This window comes from Uranotaenia lowii, chromosome 2, assembly GCF_029784155.1.
Source record: "Uranotaenia lowii strain MFRU-FL chromosome 2, ASM2978415v1, whole genome shotgun sequence".
Lineage (NCBI taxonomy): Eukaryota > Metazoa > Arthropoda > Insecta > Diptera > Culicidae > Uranotaenia > Uranotaenia lowii.
This window is the reverse complement of record NC_073692.1, coordinates 333,763,756-333,779,956: the sequence shown is the minus strand read 5'-3', so window position 1 is coordinate 333,779,956 and position 16,201 is coordinate 333,763,756. Positions and strand designations below refer to the sequence as shown.

The following is a 16,201-nucleotide window of genomic DNA, read 5'->3' as shown; positions in this document are numbered from 1 at the left end:
CGTTCAATTGATTTCTGATTTAAAATTTAGTAGCAGACGACAGAAAAGTGAACGTCCAATATTTTTGCAATAATAACAACAATGATTTCGGAAGTGCATCTGGAAAATGCTTGACAATTGGCGTATTCATACAACAAGTTGAAAGCGAAACGGAGTTCGTATGGGATCAGCTAGTCTATATATATAAAAAGCAATTATCTGTATGTTTGTTTGTCCTCTATAGACTCAGCCGTCTTAAGAGCTAGAGATCTGAAATTTGGCATGGATGCTCATTAGGACCGGGAATGATGAAAAATGTTTTTAGATTTTTGGACGACCCCTTCTGAAGGGGTCGTCCATAAAAGGCAAATATTGTTTTCACGTTATTGACGTTATTTTCCTTCGGATTGTGATGAAAATTTGCACATGAGTGCTTTGAGAGACGAGCAATCGATTATAGTTATCAAATTTAGGATCAGGGGTCGGCCAAAGGGGTCGTCCATATTCACTGATTAATGTTCTTGCGATATTGGCGTTATTATTCATCGGATTGTGATAAAAATTTGCACATGAGTGTTTTGAGAGACGAGCAATCGATTACAGTTATCAAATTTAGGATCAGGGGTCGGCCAAAGGGGTCGTCCATATCAACTGATTAATGTTTTTGCGGTATTGGCGTTATTATACACCGGATTGTGATGAAAATTTGCATATGAGTGTTTTGAAAGACGAGCAATCGATTACAGTTATCAAATTTAGGATCAGGGGTCGGGCAAAGGGGTCGTCCATATCCACTGATTAATGTTTTTGCGATATTGGCGGTATTATAGATCGTATTGTGATGAAAATTAGCACATGAGTGTTTTGAGGGACGAGCAATCCATTTCAAGTTTCGAATTGCGGATCAGAAGTCGGCTAAAGGAGTCGTCCATACCCAACTTTAATATTTTTGCGATTTTGACGTTATTCTACATTGGATTGAGATGAAAATTTCCGCATAGGAGTTTTTAGGGACGCTCTTTTGCTTTCAGGTTTCAAATCTTGACTCAGGGGTCGGCAAAAGGGGCTATTATCTGTTCACTGTTTTTACGATATTCTCTTGATTGAGCATAGAATTGTAATGAAAATTGACACATGGGAGTTTAACAGAAAAGATAATTGATTTCAGGCGTCAAGTTTTGAATCGTAGTCAAAAAAAAAGGCCGTCCATGTTAGTTGCTCACTGTTTTCGCGATATTGTCGTGATCATGCATCGGATAGAAGTGAAAATGTTCAGATGAGGGTGATAAACTATGAGCAATTGACTCCAGGTAGCATGTTCCGTGTCAAGGGTCGGCGAAAAGGGCGTCTATATTCACTGTTCACTGTTTTCAAGTTCTGACGTAATTTTACATATAATTTGAAAATAAAAAATGGCACAAGGGAGTTTTGAAGAATGTAAAATTGGATTCAATTATCGAATTTCGGGCCATGGGACAGAAAAAGACGGTTTCATTGAAAGTTCAGTGTTTTGTGCAAAAATTTTGTTGGAGGTAGTTAATTGAATTTCAAGTTATAGTAATAGTAGCGACTTTAAACACTGTTGAATTTTTTCCCCAAAATTGTCGAAAGAATGTTTCGAATTCATTTTCTAAACTCATTTTGACGTACCAATGATTTAAAGCGAAACGAAGTTCGTACGGGATCAGCTAGTCTATATATATAAAAAGCAATTATCTGTATGTTTGTTTGTCCTCTATAGACTCAGCCGTCTTAAGAGCTAGAGATCTGAAATTTGGCATGGATGCTCATTAGGACCAGGAATGATGAAAAATGTTTTTAGATTTTTGGATGACCCCTTCTGAAGGGGGTCGTCCATACAAGACAAATATTGTTTTCACGTTATTGACGTTATTTTCCGTCGGATTGTGATGAAAATTTGCACATGAGTGTTTTGAGAGACGAGCAATCGATTACAGTTGTCAAATTAAGGGATAGGGGTTGGCAAAAGGGGTCGTCCACATCCACTGATTAATGTTTTTGCGATATTGGCGTTATTATTCATCGGATTGTGATGAAAATTTGCACATGAGTGTTTTGAGAGACGAGCAATCGATTACAGTTATCAAATTTAGGGTCAGAAGTCGGCAAAAGGGGTCGTCCATATTCACTGATTAATGTTTTTGCGATATTGGTGTTATTATACATCGGATTGTGATGAAAATTTGCACATGAGTGTTTTGAGAGACGAGCAATCGATTACAGTTATCAAATTTAGGGTTTGAGGTCGGCAAAAGGGGTCGTCCATATCCACTGATTAATGTTTTTGCGATATTGGCTTTATTTTACATTGGATTGTGATGAAAATTTGCACATAAGTGTTTTGAGAGACGAGCAATCGATTACAGTTATCAAATTTAGGGTCAGGGGTCGGCCAAAGGGGTCGTCCATATTCACTGATTAATGTTTTTGCGATATTGGTGTTATTATACACCGGATTGTGATGAAAATTTGCACATGAGTGTTTTGAAAGACGAGCAATCGATTTCAAGTTTCGAATTGCGGATCAGAAGTCGGCTGAAGGAGTCGTCCATACCCAACTTTAATATTTTTGCGATTTTGACGTTATTCTACATTGGATTGAGATGAAAATTTCCGCATAGGAGTTTTTAGGGACGCTCTTTTGCTTTCAGGTTTCAAATCTTGACTCAGGGGTCGGCAAAATGGGTTATTATCTGTTCACTGTTTTTACGATATTCTCTTGATTGAGCATAGAATTGTAATGAAAATTGGCACATGGGAGTTTAACAGAAAAGATAATTGATTTCAGGTGTCAAGTTTTGAATCGTGGTCAAAAAAAAAGGCCATCCATGTTAGTTGCTCACTGTTTTTGCGATATTGTCGTGATCATGAATCGGATTGAGATGAAAATGTTCAGATGAGGGTTATAAACTATGAGCAATTGACTCCAGGTAGCATGTTCCGTGTCAAGGGTCGGCGAAAGGGGCGTCTATATTCACTGATCACTGTTTTCAAGTTCTTGACGTAATTTTACAAATAATTTGAAAAGAAAAAATGGCACAAGGGAGTTTTGAGGAACGTAAAATTGGTTTCAATTATCGAATACCGGGCCATGGGACAGAAAAAGAGGATTTCATTGAAAGTTCAGTGTTTTGTGCAATAATTTTGTTGGAGGCAGTTAATTGATACCAATTTAAGTGTGAAGGTCAAGCAAAAGAGTCGTGCACACAAACAAATAGTATATGTTTCTGCCATAATGTCTAGATTTTGCAATCGATCGAGAAGAAAACACTCTCACATAAATTTTAATAAAAAGCCAATCAACCGTGTAATTTGAATTTCAAGTAATAGTAATAGTAGCGACTTTAAACACTGTTGAATTTTTTCCCCAAAATTGTCGAAAGAATGTTTCGAATTCATTTTCTAAACTCATTTTGACGTACCAATGCGAAACGAAGTTCGTACGGGATCAGCTAGTTATTCCATAAATAATGAAAGATCCAGATTGGCTAGAGTTCAGAGCTCGAGGAAATCATATTCGTTGACCGCAGTAGGGCATGAATGAGAGAAAATAAATTTCCTCCCCACGTGTTTCGAGAGACGATGAAAAAAAAAAACAATATTAGCTTGACGAACTTCATAATACCTACATTTTTTTCTTTCGTCATTCACTCCACAGATTCAATCCACAAAGTCGTGACAGTTAACAAATATTCAATCATTTCAATTGGATTTTTTATGATTGGATGTACTTTCTATACTACCAGACAACTAAATTTTTTTTCTACCTGACTCTTAGCAATGCCGTCTGGACGTTTGTGAAATCAATTTAACGTGACTTCACTTCCCCAGCACGGTTAGGCGTGTTAGAATGATAAAATGCCTCTAAAAACGATGATTTTAATTGGTCGGCTCAATACTTTCTTAATAGACTATGACCTGGAAGAAAAATAATGGAGATCCCGCCATGCAGTGTTTGTAGGGGATAAAACCGCCCAGGCGTTAAATAATCTCAAAAAAAATCATGTGTTGTTTGCAATTTCAACTTTATCATGATCTCCGAATTTAGATGACTGAGTTTTTCAAAAGTTCACAATCACGAGTAAGAAATTGCAGTGACTTTTTTTCGACAGTCAGTCACAGATTGCTATTTTGACTGATTGGGCGCAATGATGGAAACGTGAAACGTAGACATTGACAGGAAAATTATTTCACTTTCATCCAAGCATGGCAACAGTTTTGAGCACTGCTAGAGTTTTTAGTTTCAGAGATACAATACTTTAGAAAATATATTAAATTTTACAATTTTTGACATTTCATCGCAAATAATATAATAAATTTCGGACATCACAAAAAGGCGTTTTAAAATTTTTGGGGTGAAGATTTTAATTTATGTAACAACTTTGTTGAAAACTGCAAATGTCATTTCGTTAAAAATTTCTTCTTTCAAATTTCGTCCAATTTCTGTTTTTTGTAGAACTGAATAAAAAAACCTAACGAAATCTTATCTAACTACTAGCTGATCCCGTACGAACATTGGTACGTCAAAATGAGTTTAGAAAATGAATTCGAAACATTCTTTCGACAATTTTGGGGAAAAATTCAACAGTGTTTAAAGTCGCTACTATTACTATTACTTGAAATTCAAATTACACGGTTGATTGGCTTTTTATTAAAATTTATGTGAGAGTGTTTTCTTCTCGATCGATTGCAAAATCTAGACATTATGGCAGAAACATATACTATTTGTTTGTGTGCACGACTCTTTTGCTTGACCTTCACACTTAAATTGGTATCAATTAACTGCCTCCAACAAAATTATTGCACAAAACACTGAACTTTCAATGAAATCCTCTTTTTCTGTCCCATGGCCCGGTATTCGATAATTGAAACCAATTTTACGTTCCTCAAAACTCCCTTGTGCCATTTTTTCTTTTCAAATTATTTGTAAAATTACGTCAAGAACTTGAAAACAGTGATCAGTGAATATAGACGCCCCTTTCGCCGACCCTTGACACGGAACATGCTACCTGGAGTCAATTGCTCATAGTTTATAACCCTCATCTGAACATTTTCATCTCAATCCGATTCATGATCACGACAATATCGCAAAAACAGTGAGCAACTAACATGGATGGCCTTTTTTTTTTGACCACGATTCAAAACTTGACACCTGAAATCAATTATCTTTTCTGTTAAACTCCCATGTGCCAATTTTCATTACAATTCTATGCTCAATCAAGAGAATATCGTAAAAACAGTGAACAGATAATAACCCATTTTGCCGACCCCTGAGTCAAGATTTGAAACCTGAAAGCAAAAGAGCGTCCCTAAAAACTCCTATGCGGAAATTTTCATCTCAATCCAATGTAGAATAACGTCAAAATCGCAAAAATATTAAAGTTGGGTATGGACGACTCCTTTAGCCGACTTCTGATCCGCAATTCGAAACTTGAAATGGATTGCTCGTCCCTCAAAACACTCATGTGCTAATTTTCATCACAATACGATCTATAATACCGCCAATATCGCAAAAACATTAATCAGTGGATATGGACGACCCCTTTGCCCGACCCCTGATCCTAAATTTGATAACTGTAATCGATTGCTCGTCTTTCAAAACACTCATATGCAAATTTTCATCACAATCCGGTGTATAATAACGCCAATATCGCAAAAACATTAATCAGTTGATATGGACGACCCCTTTGGCCGACCCCTGATCCTAAATTTGATAACTGTAATCGATTGCTCGTCTCTTAAAACACTCATGTGCAAATTTTCATCACAATCCGACGGAAAATAACGTCAATAACGTGAAAACAATATTTGTCTTGTATGGACGACCCCCTTCAGAAGGGGTCATCCAAAAATCTAAAAACATTTTTCATCATTCCTGGTCCTAATGAGCATCCATGCCAAATTTCAGATCTCTAGCTCTTAAGACGGCTGAGTCTATAGAGGACAAACAAACAAACAAACAAACAAACAAACAAACATACAGATAATTGCTTTTTATATATATAGATATAATGTTTTAAAAAAAATTAATAGGTTTATCAGTTCATCAGGTGTGAATGACTGATTTCAGCTAAAATGGGGAATATTAATATTTCCATAAGCCATAGCAGCAAAACTAGAGATGATAGACAAAAATTGGCGAAATATTCGTAATCATGATGCCAAAACCAATAAAATCAGTTATTAAAACATATGCACTAGAATACGTTAGGTAGTTTTGTTTATAATAAGCTTTAATATGATCTCAATCAGTTTAAAAGAAAAAATCAACTTTTTTTTATCAAATCTGAAACTGGATCATAACTTTTAATTTTAATTATCATTGTGTGAATGATCTAGAACAATATGATTGATGTGAGTCTTGAAACTCCAAGATTTTTCGAGAAATTGCCTTGTTGCTGAGAAAAAAGTGGGCTGATAACGAGATAGATTGGATCAGGCAGGGGTGAGCAAACTTTTCAACCAAAGGAGCCAATTCAAATTATAAATCTTCCCGGCTGGTCGCACCCAAGTTGACACTTATTGACTTTCTGAAAAATTAACAAAACAATAGAGAAATATGAAAATTAAACCACAATGACAAAAAAAAAACTTGGAATGAAAAAATGAAACGACTTCAAAATTCGAATATCTTAAAAGAGATATTTTATAATGTTTGAGTGAAAGCAGGATAATACTAGCCGAAATTTATTTGGTTCAACACTAAATCGTAGTCAGTTTTTGTGGTTATTTTAGAATAATTTAAATTTTTTAATTCATAGGAAATACTTCGCAAACATTTGTTTAGAGACATCTTTTGGTTTGCTTTTTAACAAACACTGAAATTTTTCAAGTTTTTTTTTAACGATTCGTTAGAAAATTTGAACTATTTTCTGTTGAAATGCTTTTTTGTTGAATCAGTGACGGGAGATTTTAAATTAAATATGACCTCAGAGACTGGTTCACAGAAAATACATAATATCTTAGTTTTTTCATCAATTTTCGTCAAAGAGGTTACAGTTAACGTTCTTAATGCTTGGAAATTTGACAGATTTCAAGGTTTTTTATTATTGAATTTACTGCGATTGGATTTCTAACGCTATTTTCATAAAAATCTTATGATATTGATTTCGAGGAAGAATTACCTTATTGGGTTAATACCTATAAAAAAAAATTATATTGCTAATGTGAATTTTCAAAGTAAAATGCCTTTATTTGTTGATGTTTGACATGATTTTCTGCTGATATTTATTTAAAATGCATTAGATATAAATTGTAGTTAAAGACATTTAAACACAAATAAAAAAGGTATTGATTTATCAAAACACTCAAAATTTATGTCGCAAACTTTGTTACTGAACCATGTCGAAGATCATTTTAAAATCGTTCACCCTGCCCTGGCAATATTGTTTAATGAGGAAAGTCATATCCGTTTATATTAAAGAACAAAAGTGTTACACTTGATTAGTTTTTTTTTCTCGATATTTGACTGCCAAAGGAATCAGTCTTTTTGCCAATTTCTTTTTATTTAGGGCCTTTTTTGACATTCGGGCCCGTCTTTTGACAAATTCGAAAAATCAAAAAAAAGTCATTCAATTTTATCTTGCTTTGAATCGAAAAAAATCTCTTTTTCAATTGAATTTTAAAATGTCCATTTTCATCTGTAGCCTTTCAAACCCACTTTCATTTCCTTTGAATTTTAAAGTGGTAAAATAAAAAAAAATGTTATCTGAATATGTAGAATTCAATCAGTTCCGTTTTGAACGTGGAAGCAACAACACGTACAAGCAGCGCGCTCCTTAAAAGTGTTTTACCTGCGTTCACTCTTCGTGAGTGGTTAGTTTAAAAAAAAAAAACGGAAAAAATCAACGGAAAATAAAAATGGAAAAGAGAAAGAATACTCTTAAACTAGTGTTTACAAACAAGACTAAAAGTGCCAGTCATTTGGAAGTGTTACGGTTTTTTGCAAAGTCAGCGAATATTCCGGCGGCAAAAGTGCACAGTGCTTATAAGGACGAAAATGACCAAAGTTTTTATGTGAAACTGATGGACGAGCAATCTTTCAACCAGATTAGTAGCTCGATGGACGACCAATATCAGTTTAAATACAAAGATGGAGAAGTGACAACAGTGAAATTTGAAATGGCCAGCAAGCTGTTTCGCTACATCCGAATCTTCAACTTGCCACCAGAAACGGAAGATAAAGAAATTGCTGCCGTCATGAGTCGCTACGGGAAAATTCATCAGTTTGTTCGTGAACGATATCCAGCGGAATACGAGTATCCAGTGTACAGTGGAATCCGCGGTGTTCATATGGAACTGGAGAAAGACATTCCAGCCAGTTTATTCATCGGACATTTTCGTGCAAGAATTTACTACGATGGGCTGAAAAACCGTTGCTTTTTTTGCAAAGCAGAAGGACACCTTAAAGTGGATTGTCCGAATCTTGCTAGTATGAGAGAAGACGGGACGAGAGCCGTTGCAGGTACATCTAAATCTGCAGAGCAGCAAAAGCCGTTATACAGCCATGTTGCTGCCAGCTTGAGAATAGCCGTTACTGACCAGTCTCAACCGACAAGTTCCATGACAACACTACCATCAAGAAACATTTCACCACGCATTCAATTGCAAACCACCAATACCGAAGCAGTTTCAAATGACACCAGCAAAAAGGAAACCGAAAGTATATCGCCTGGGAACGATGCTCCAACTGAGGAAGAGGAACCCAGGCAGATGGATACAACACAGCCCAAAGACGGTAAAAAAAAGGAAATCCCCGAGCGCTATGTGGAATCTACTGACGAAGGAGAAAATCCCATCAGCAGCGAGAAACGTCGCGAGAGGATTTCACATAAAAGAAGAACGGAATCAGCAGTTGACAGCGATGAAAGCAATACGTCAGGTAAAGGTAAACGAGAAAAAAAGGTAAATAGCAAAGAATCAGTTTTAAAAGCAATTGAAGATCGTAATAGTTCAAAAACACGATCAAAGTAAATTAATTTTTTTGTGTAAATTCAGTCATAATTTCAGGATACTTGCAAATGAATTTAATCAGGAAAATTGCAACTATTAATCTCAATTCCATAAGTTCAATGTTAAAAAAATCACTTTTAAGGGAATTTATATGGAACAATGATTTAGACATTATTTGTGCGCAGGAGGTAGATTTTGAAGATTTTACTTTTTTGACTACTCATTTCGCTATAGTCAATATAAGCGAGGATAAAAAAGGAACGGCTATTTTAATTCGTAAAAATATTGAATTTAAAAATCCAATCTTGAATTCCAATGGAAGGATAACTTCTGTTGAAATTGAAGGGATGAATGTTGTCAACGTTTATGCTCATTCAGGTACAAATTTGAAAAAAGAAAGATATAAATTATTTACAAACGATATTCTGATACATCTTCAATGTACAAGTAAAAATCTCATTCTTGGTGATTTTAACTGTATTATTTTGAAAAATGATTCCAACAGTTTAATCAAAAATACGTGTAACGGGCTTAAATTTCTCATAGAATCTCTTTCATTGGTTGATTTAGAATTTAATATTAAAAAAGGTAAGACGCAATTCACTTTTTGCCGTGGCTCATCAAAATCACGGCTTGATAGAATATATGGGTCAACTGATTTTTTGACAAAAACAATTAGTATTGATACCTTTGGTTTACCCTTTTCTGACCATCACGGAATTGTACTTAAGTACAAACGTGATAATACCGATAATCAATTCATTGGGAGAGGTTTTTGGAAAATGAATATTTCTTTGTTAAATAATGAGTCATTTCAAGATAAATTTAAAAACATGTACAGAGAATTGAAACAAAGAAATTCATTTATTAATTTAAATTTTTGGTGGAATAATGATTTTAAAAAAAAATTAAAAAAAATATTTAAACATGAAAATTTTCAAATTAATGAAGAATCGCATAGATCAAAAAATTTTTATTATTGTTGTCTCAAAGAATTGATTGAGGAACAAAACTCTGGAGCTATGAACTTAGATGAAATGAAAATTATTAAATCTAAAATACTTGAATTAGAGTATGAAAGATTAAAGAATTTCAAATATCGGTTGAAAGCAAATACCATTAATTCGGATGAGAATTTATCACTTTTCCAGCTCACTTCCTTCTTAAAAAGAAATGATCCCACAAAAATGTTTAAGTTGAGGGTGAACAATGAAATAGTAGATAACTCCTCAGAATTAAAAAGTATTGTTCACACTCATTTTGCAAAATGTTTTGAAAAATTAACTACTGCAGATGATAACAGGGAATATATTTTGAATTACATTACAAAAAAACTAAACCAAACAGCTATTGATAGTTTAACACGCCCCTTTAGTTATGAAGAATTGAAATTTGCAATTCAATACGCTTCTTCAAAAACATCTCCAGGACCAGATGGTATAAACTATGAATTTTACAACATATTTTTTGAAGAAATTAAAGAAGAGATGTTGACTCTTTTTAATGGCTATTTTATTGAAGGTCAATATCCACCAGCTTTGTTTACAGAAGGAATAATTACACTTGTTCCTAAAAAAGGAGATCCATTTGATATTCACAATAAAAGACCAATAAGTATGTTGAACACAGATTATAAAATTTTGACAAAAATGTTGTGGCATCGGTTGAGACCTTTACTGACAGACCTTATAGAACAAGGACAATCAGCTTGCATTGAATCAAGATCTTGTATAGAAAATTTAATTGATTTAAGAGATGTATTTCTAAAAGCTAATGACAACAAGAAATTTAAATGTGCTATTCTTACAATTGATTTAGAAAAAGCATTTGATCGCGTTGATCATGATTTTCTTTGGATTATTTTAGATAAGTTTGGATTTCCTACATTGTTCATTAACTTTTTGAAAAAACTTTACTTGAATGCAACATCAAAAGTTTTAGTTAACGGTTTGCTAACACCTTCTTTCCGAATTTGCAGCTCAGTAAGACAAGGCTGCCCATTAAGTATGGCATTATTCACTTTGTATGTTGAACCACTGATAAGAATGATTTATCAAAACGTTGATGGCATCTTTATGAGCAATAAATTTATTAAAGTTGTTGCTTATGCAGATGACATAAACATTTTGATAAGAAATGACCATGAATTTGATACAATACTGGAGTTGATAAGTTATTATAGTATTTATTCAAAACTAAAAATGAATCTTTCCAAATCAAGGTTTCTGAGGCTCAATAACTGTTCTATTGGACCACAGCAAATCAAGGAAGAAGAAAGCGTTAAAATTTTGGGAATGTTTTTCTGTCCTAATATTAAAACCACTGTAAATAAAAATTATGATACCCTTATTAAAAACATTAAATTTACATTAACCCTTCATTCCAAGAGACATCTAAATCTTTTTCAAAAAGTTTTAATACTAAACAGTTATATTTTATCAAAACTTTGGTATATTTCACAAGTACTTCCCATGGAAAATAAACATATTGGCATTCTGAGACAACTTACAAGTAAATTTATAAGGAAAGGATGTTTTTACTTTGTTTCTCATACGGAATTATTTCTTCCAGTTTACAAAGGAGGAATGGCCCTTTTTGACATTGAATCAAAATCTAAAGCTTTATTTATTAAAAACATTTTATATAATCGAGTAGGACAGTTAACACCAAATGAGTTTATTATGAAGAAAATAAACAAAAATAATCTCACTAGAAATATGAGGGAATGGCTAACGTTGGCAAATGAATTCAGAACTATGACAAATTTCAACACAAGTAAACTTATTTATGATCATTTAATTACTCGGTTAAATATAGACATTAAAATAGCAAAAGAATTACCCAACCTTGATTGGGAAACTATTTTTGAAAACTGTAATAAAAACTTCCTTAGTTCAAGTCAAAAGTCGTCCTTTTTTACCCTTTTACGAGATATAATTCCAACTAATGAAAAGTTATTCAGGCACAATGTTAGAGGTATAATTTCTTCCAAGTGTAATTTATGCAATAATAATGACACTATCTTACATAGAATAAAAGACTGTGTAGCATCAAAAACAATTTGGACATGGCTCAACAAAGAGTTAAAAACAAAATTTAAGATAAATGTTAACGATGCAGAAGATTTATTCCAATATGCAATAAAGAAAAAAGATTATAAGTTAAAAGCAGGATTATGGTTGACACTAGAATGTATTTCGTATATATTGGAAGACAGAGAAGCTATAAATATAAATGGAATAAAAGAAAGAATACGCTCAGCAAGATGGAATAATAAATACTTATTCCAGATTCATTTTCAAAATTATGTAAATATGTTATGAAAATAGAATAGGAAGTGATCAAGCGAAATAAGTGAAATAGTAATTAAGACAACATATAAGTTAATCTAGAAATGTAAGCTTTAAATGTACCTATCTGTATATAAAATTCAATAAAAAACAATAAATAAATAAAAAAAAAAAAAAAAAAAAAAAAAAAAAAAAAAAAAAAAAAATATAACGCGTTTGAGAATAATAAATATTGCAATTAAACCTATATAAGAACAAAAGAAATGCTTAAAATTGTAGAATTTATATGTTATACATGTCTGTTCTTAAAATGTTACACACTTTATAAAATAAATCAAAGCCGCCTTTAGACCCACAACAACTGTTTGACAAGGAGTTGTCTAAGAAAAGTTTACAAACATGTTGAGAAAACTGGTAAGGGATCTATTTATCGAAAAAAATCATTCGATAGCGCAGGGTTTTTCGATCTTAAAAAGTTAAGTCTGAAACTTAACACCATTCTTTTTTTTTAAGGAAAAAAATATCCTACGTTAGGTAGAAGAGAAGAATTCTGAAGGCGGGGTTTGGAAAAACGACAACAAATCTGTCGGATTCTCTAAAAGAACCTTCCGGAACACTTCGGTTCGTTTCAGATACTCGCGTCAGTTTCCGCCAAAATTCGCAAATAGACTGACTCTTGAGTTTTGACCGTTTTTTCTTTTCCCTCACTTTTTTGTTGGTCAACTCTGAAAAGGCTTTTTTTGTACACGCTCAGCTAATAGAAAGCATATTTAACTCAAACTATTTTATATGTTATTTTATTCTGCTCTTTTCTGTTATTCATCTATATCCTACAAAATCGACATTGGTGGCGGAAATCGCAGTTTAACAGAGGTATGGGTTCGATTCTCATCTTTGGTAGAAGGTGTCGTTAGAGAATCTTATGTTTCTTTAATCTTTAAAATTTCTTTTACGAAGACATGGAAAACATTTATCAAAAAGAAAAATGAGAAATTGCCCGAATGACATTTGTGCGCCTACATGTAAAAATTTAATAGTTCTTTGTTAAGTAAAATTTAAAAAAAAATAAAACTCCTGAAAATCCGATAAAGCTGATAAACGAACTAATAGAAAACTCATTTAAAAAAATTAAGATTGCAGCAATGCAGAGGTTAAAACGAAACGAAAAGGAAAACTTCGCTCAGTGAATGACCCCCCTTGAATTGCCGCCTCCATATCGGGCAGGGTCCTTAACGATCTCCGACATGTTTATTCAAAAGTATATAATAAACTCACCTCATCTGGAACCACCACATGTGGTGCGAAAATTGCTCTCCCAACTAGAAAAAATATAATCATCGTGTGTTTAATAAACACTTGCAAAATAGTTAGCGCAAAACGATCCACTTGTGGCCGCCGGCCGTCTTCTGATTGCTGCCAAGTCAGGAGGCGGGTGGCAATTAAATTGTTACTGATTATTGAAAAATTAACCGGCGCGTTCGATTCGCTGTTCGATTTTCAATGCTCTTATTCTCATTTATCTGTGGGAATGGGAGAATATAACGACCAGTTCTAATTATCTTCGTGGCGGCGCGGCACTTCGTGTAATTAGAATATGAGGCACTGCGGTGTTGCTATTCTGACTGTTCGGTTAAACATATCGAGATTTTTTCTAGAAATAAAGTACCAATTATTTTATTCTACGACCATAAAAATGACTTATCAGAGAGACTTTGTGGAGAAAAATGTTAAAAAAAACTACATTTGTGTTGGCGAAAATCATTAACTATCAGTGAAAATTTTTATCAACGTATGAGTATTAGCTTAGGCTTCTATAATACCCTAAATATATGGTCGTTCGACACGTCGCATTGAATCAGCAGTAAATTAAAATACAGAGGTGAATTATTGGCGCCAGAATATTATCGTTTAAATCGATTTCCGATTGAACTTTTATCATTTATCAACCTGCCAATTTATTATTAAATGTCCATTCAAAAGGGGTGTTACATTCTTAGACCAAAAAACATTTAAATTAAGTCATTTTTTGCCGATACTATAACTCTAATATACGGTTCGAAAGTTTTTGACAAGATAAGGAAAACAAATTATAGGGCCAAAAGATTTACTTGAAAAATCAGCTGACGTTCAAACTCCTCTGAATGCCGACTAAATTTGAAAGTTGGCCTCCTAGGAACCGTATATTATTCATTTATGTACACTAGAAAACCAATTTTGCCTAGTCTGCTTTTATATTCAAAGAAGTAAAAATTCAAATAAGTGTTTCATACGTTTGGATGTATTTTCTGATCATTGGAGTTCAGGCGTACAGAAGTGCAAAACAAAAAATTTCCAAGGAGTTTTCCTTACTATACTATACTATACTATACTATACTATACTATACTATACTATACTATACTATACTATACTATACTTTACTACACTATGTGAAAATTTTCTGGATTTTCCAGAATCGCGCCTATATATTTGTTGTATATTTTCTTCATGCTTGCGATTTATACCAATGAACACTTCACAGATTGTCATCAAATTTGGCACATTTACAAAAAAAAGTGTTGTATTTTTTCGAGTACAGACCTCATTAAGATTGTTTGGTTTTGACTTCAAAATATCTTTAATATGGCAACTCAAGACTGAAGATAAACATAACAAATCTATTAGCTAGTTTCCCGGAATCCGGTGTGTTCAAAACATCCATAAAATGACCATAAAATTCACATTTCGTTTCGCCAACGATTAATGTGGCAAATCATGTTATTTGCACCTTCTCTTGGTGCTAATCAGTAGCACCTCGTTAAAAATTGGCTATCGCTCTATCAATCTTGGGCCGCAATAATCATCGCACAATCAATTTATTTGAAATCTCCCCCGCAATGCCATTAATCAACAAGCTGCTCAGCTCGCTCTGCACTCACTTTTACCGCCCTGCTAACACACATTGGCTCACGCTGGTGTTGCTGTCTTGTTGTTTTTTTTTTCTCTGCTTTGCCCCATTCAGGAATAACCCCTACCACATAAATCATGGCCGCCGGCCCAGTCGAAGCAGCTGGACCAATGCTGGCGCCGGACGAATCAGCAATGGCAACAATCCGATCCGGAGAGGCATTCAATCAGCGACCGCAAGGAACGATCGGTAGGTATTTTACATTCATTCATCGACAAATTATTTCGGATTTTTAGGATCCAATCGAGGTGTGTATAAGCTAATTAGAAATCACAAGCTTTCGCTAACAGCTTAAATTCAAACAAAAAAAAGGCTAACAAATTTGTTTAAAATCTGTTCCTATTTGTCAATCGGAAGCAAATCATCCAATCACATTCAAGCACTAATAGTCGTAGGCAAATATGTGTGGTAAAGTTAAAACCTGCAATACAAGTGACTTCAACCGTCAGACCAACATATTAGACCGTAACACGCGATATTCAATCCCAGTGGGTCACAGAGAGGCAAATCAAACTACTCTAGTGAACGGTACATGCTAGTGAATTGCTCCCGGAGGTCGTAAGATCGCTATCAAATAATCGATTTACGGCTGCCGTGTGACATCTATAGGTTGTGCTACAATACGACCATTAATCAATGTCTCTAATCTCGTTGACACCTATAGAATCCTAGCTGGAGATACAGTTTCACCTTTGATGACTAGTGTATAGCAAGACGCAAAATGATGCCTCCGATTGGCTCACTTACTATCTTACCTACCTACTTACTAAAGTACTATTTCTGTTATCCGATATCTACCGCGATACCATTGCAGTTATGGCCCCAGCAAGCCCCCGTCTCAGTACACGTACGAGCACGTCCAAAGTGGATCGATAACGCTGCCGAGGGGAAGCAAGGCATTCCTGGAACCGGACCAGAACAGGACTCTCGCCTATTCGACGCGGACCGATGGTGCGGTAAGTGTTAATTCCTACTTAAGTATTGCCAACAAATGATGTCGTAGCTTAGCACTTC

The 16,201-nt window shown here is 34.1% G+C and overlaps 1 protein-coding gene across 4 annotated transcripts in view; it reads left to right on the top strand.

The window, feature by feature from the left end:
• LOC129747376 (uncharacterized) overlaps positions 1 to 16,201 on the top strand; it is a 175,490-nt gene that overhangs the window by 131,575 nt on the left and 27,714 nt on the right. For 3 of the 4 annotated variants that reach the window (XM_055741551.1, XM_055741549.1, XM_055741552.1), the window contains exons 4-5: positions 15,242 to 15,376; positions 16,002 to 16,143. In XM_055741551.1, the coding sequence (XP_055597526.1) occupies positions 15,242 to 15,376; positions 16,002 to 16,143 (277 nt within the window). The remainder of the gene's footprint in view (positions 1 to 15,241; positions 15,377 to 16,001; positions 16,144 to 16,201) is intronic. The other variant, XM_055741553.1, reaches the window with a different exon arrangement.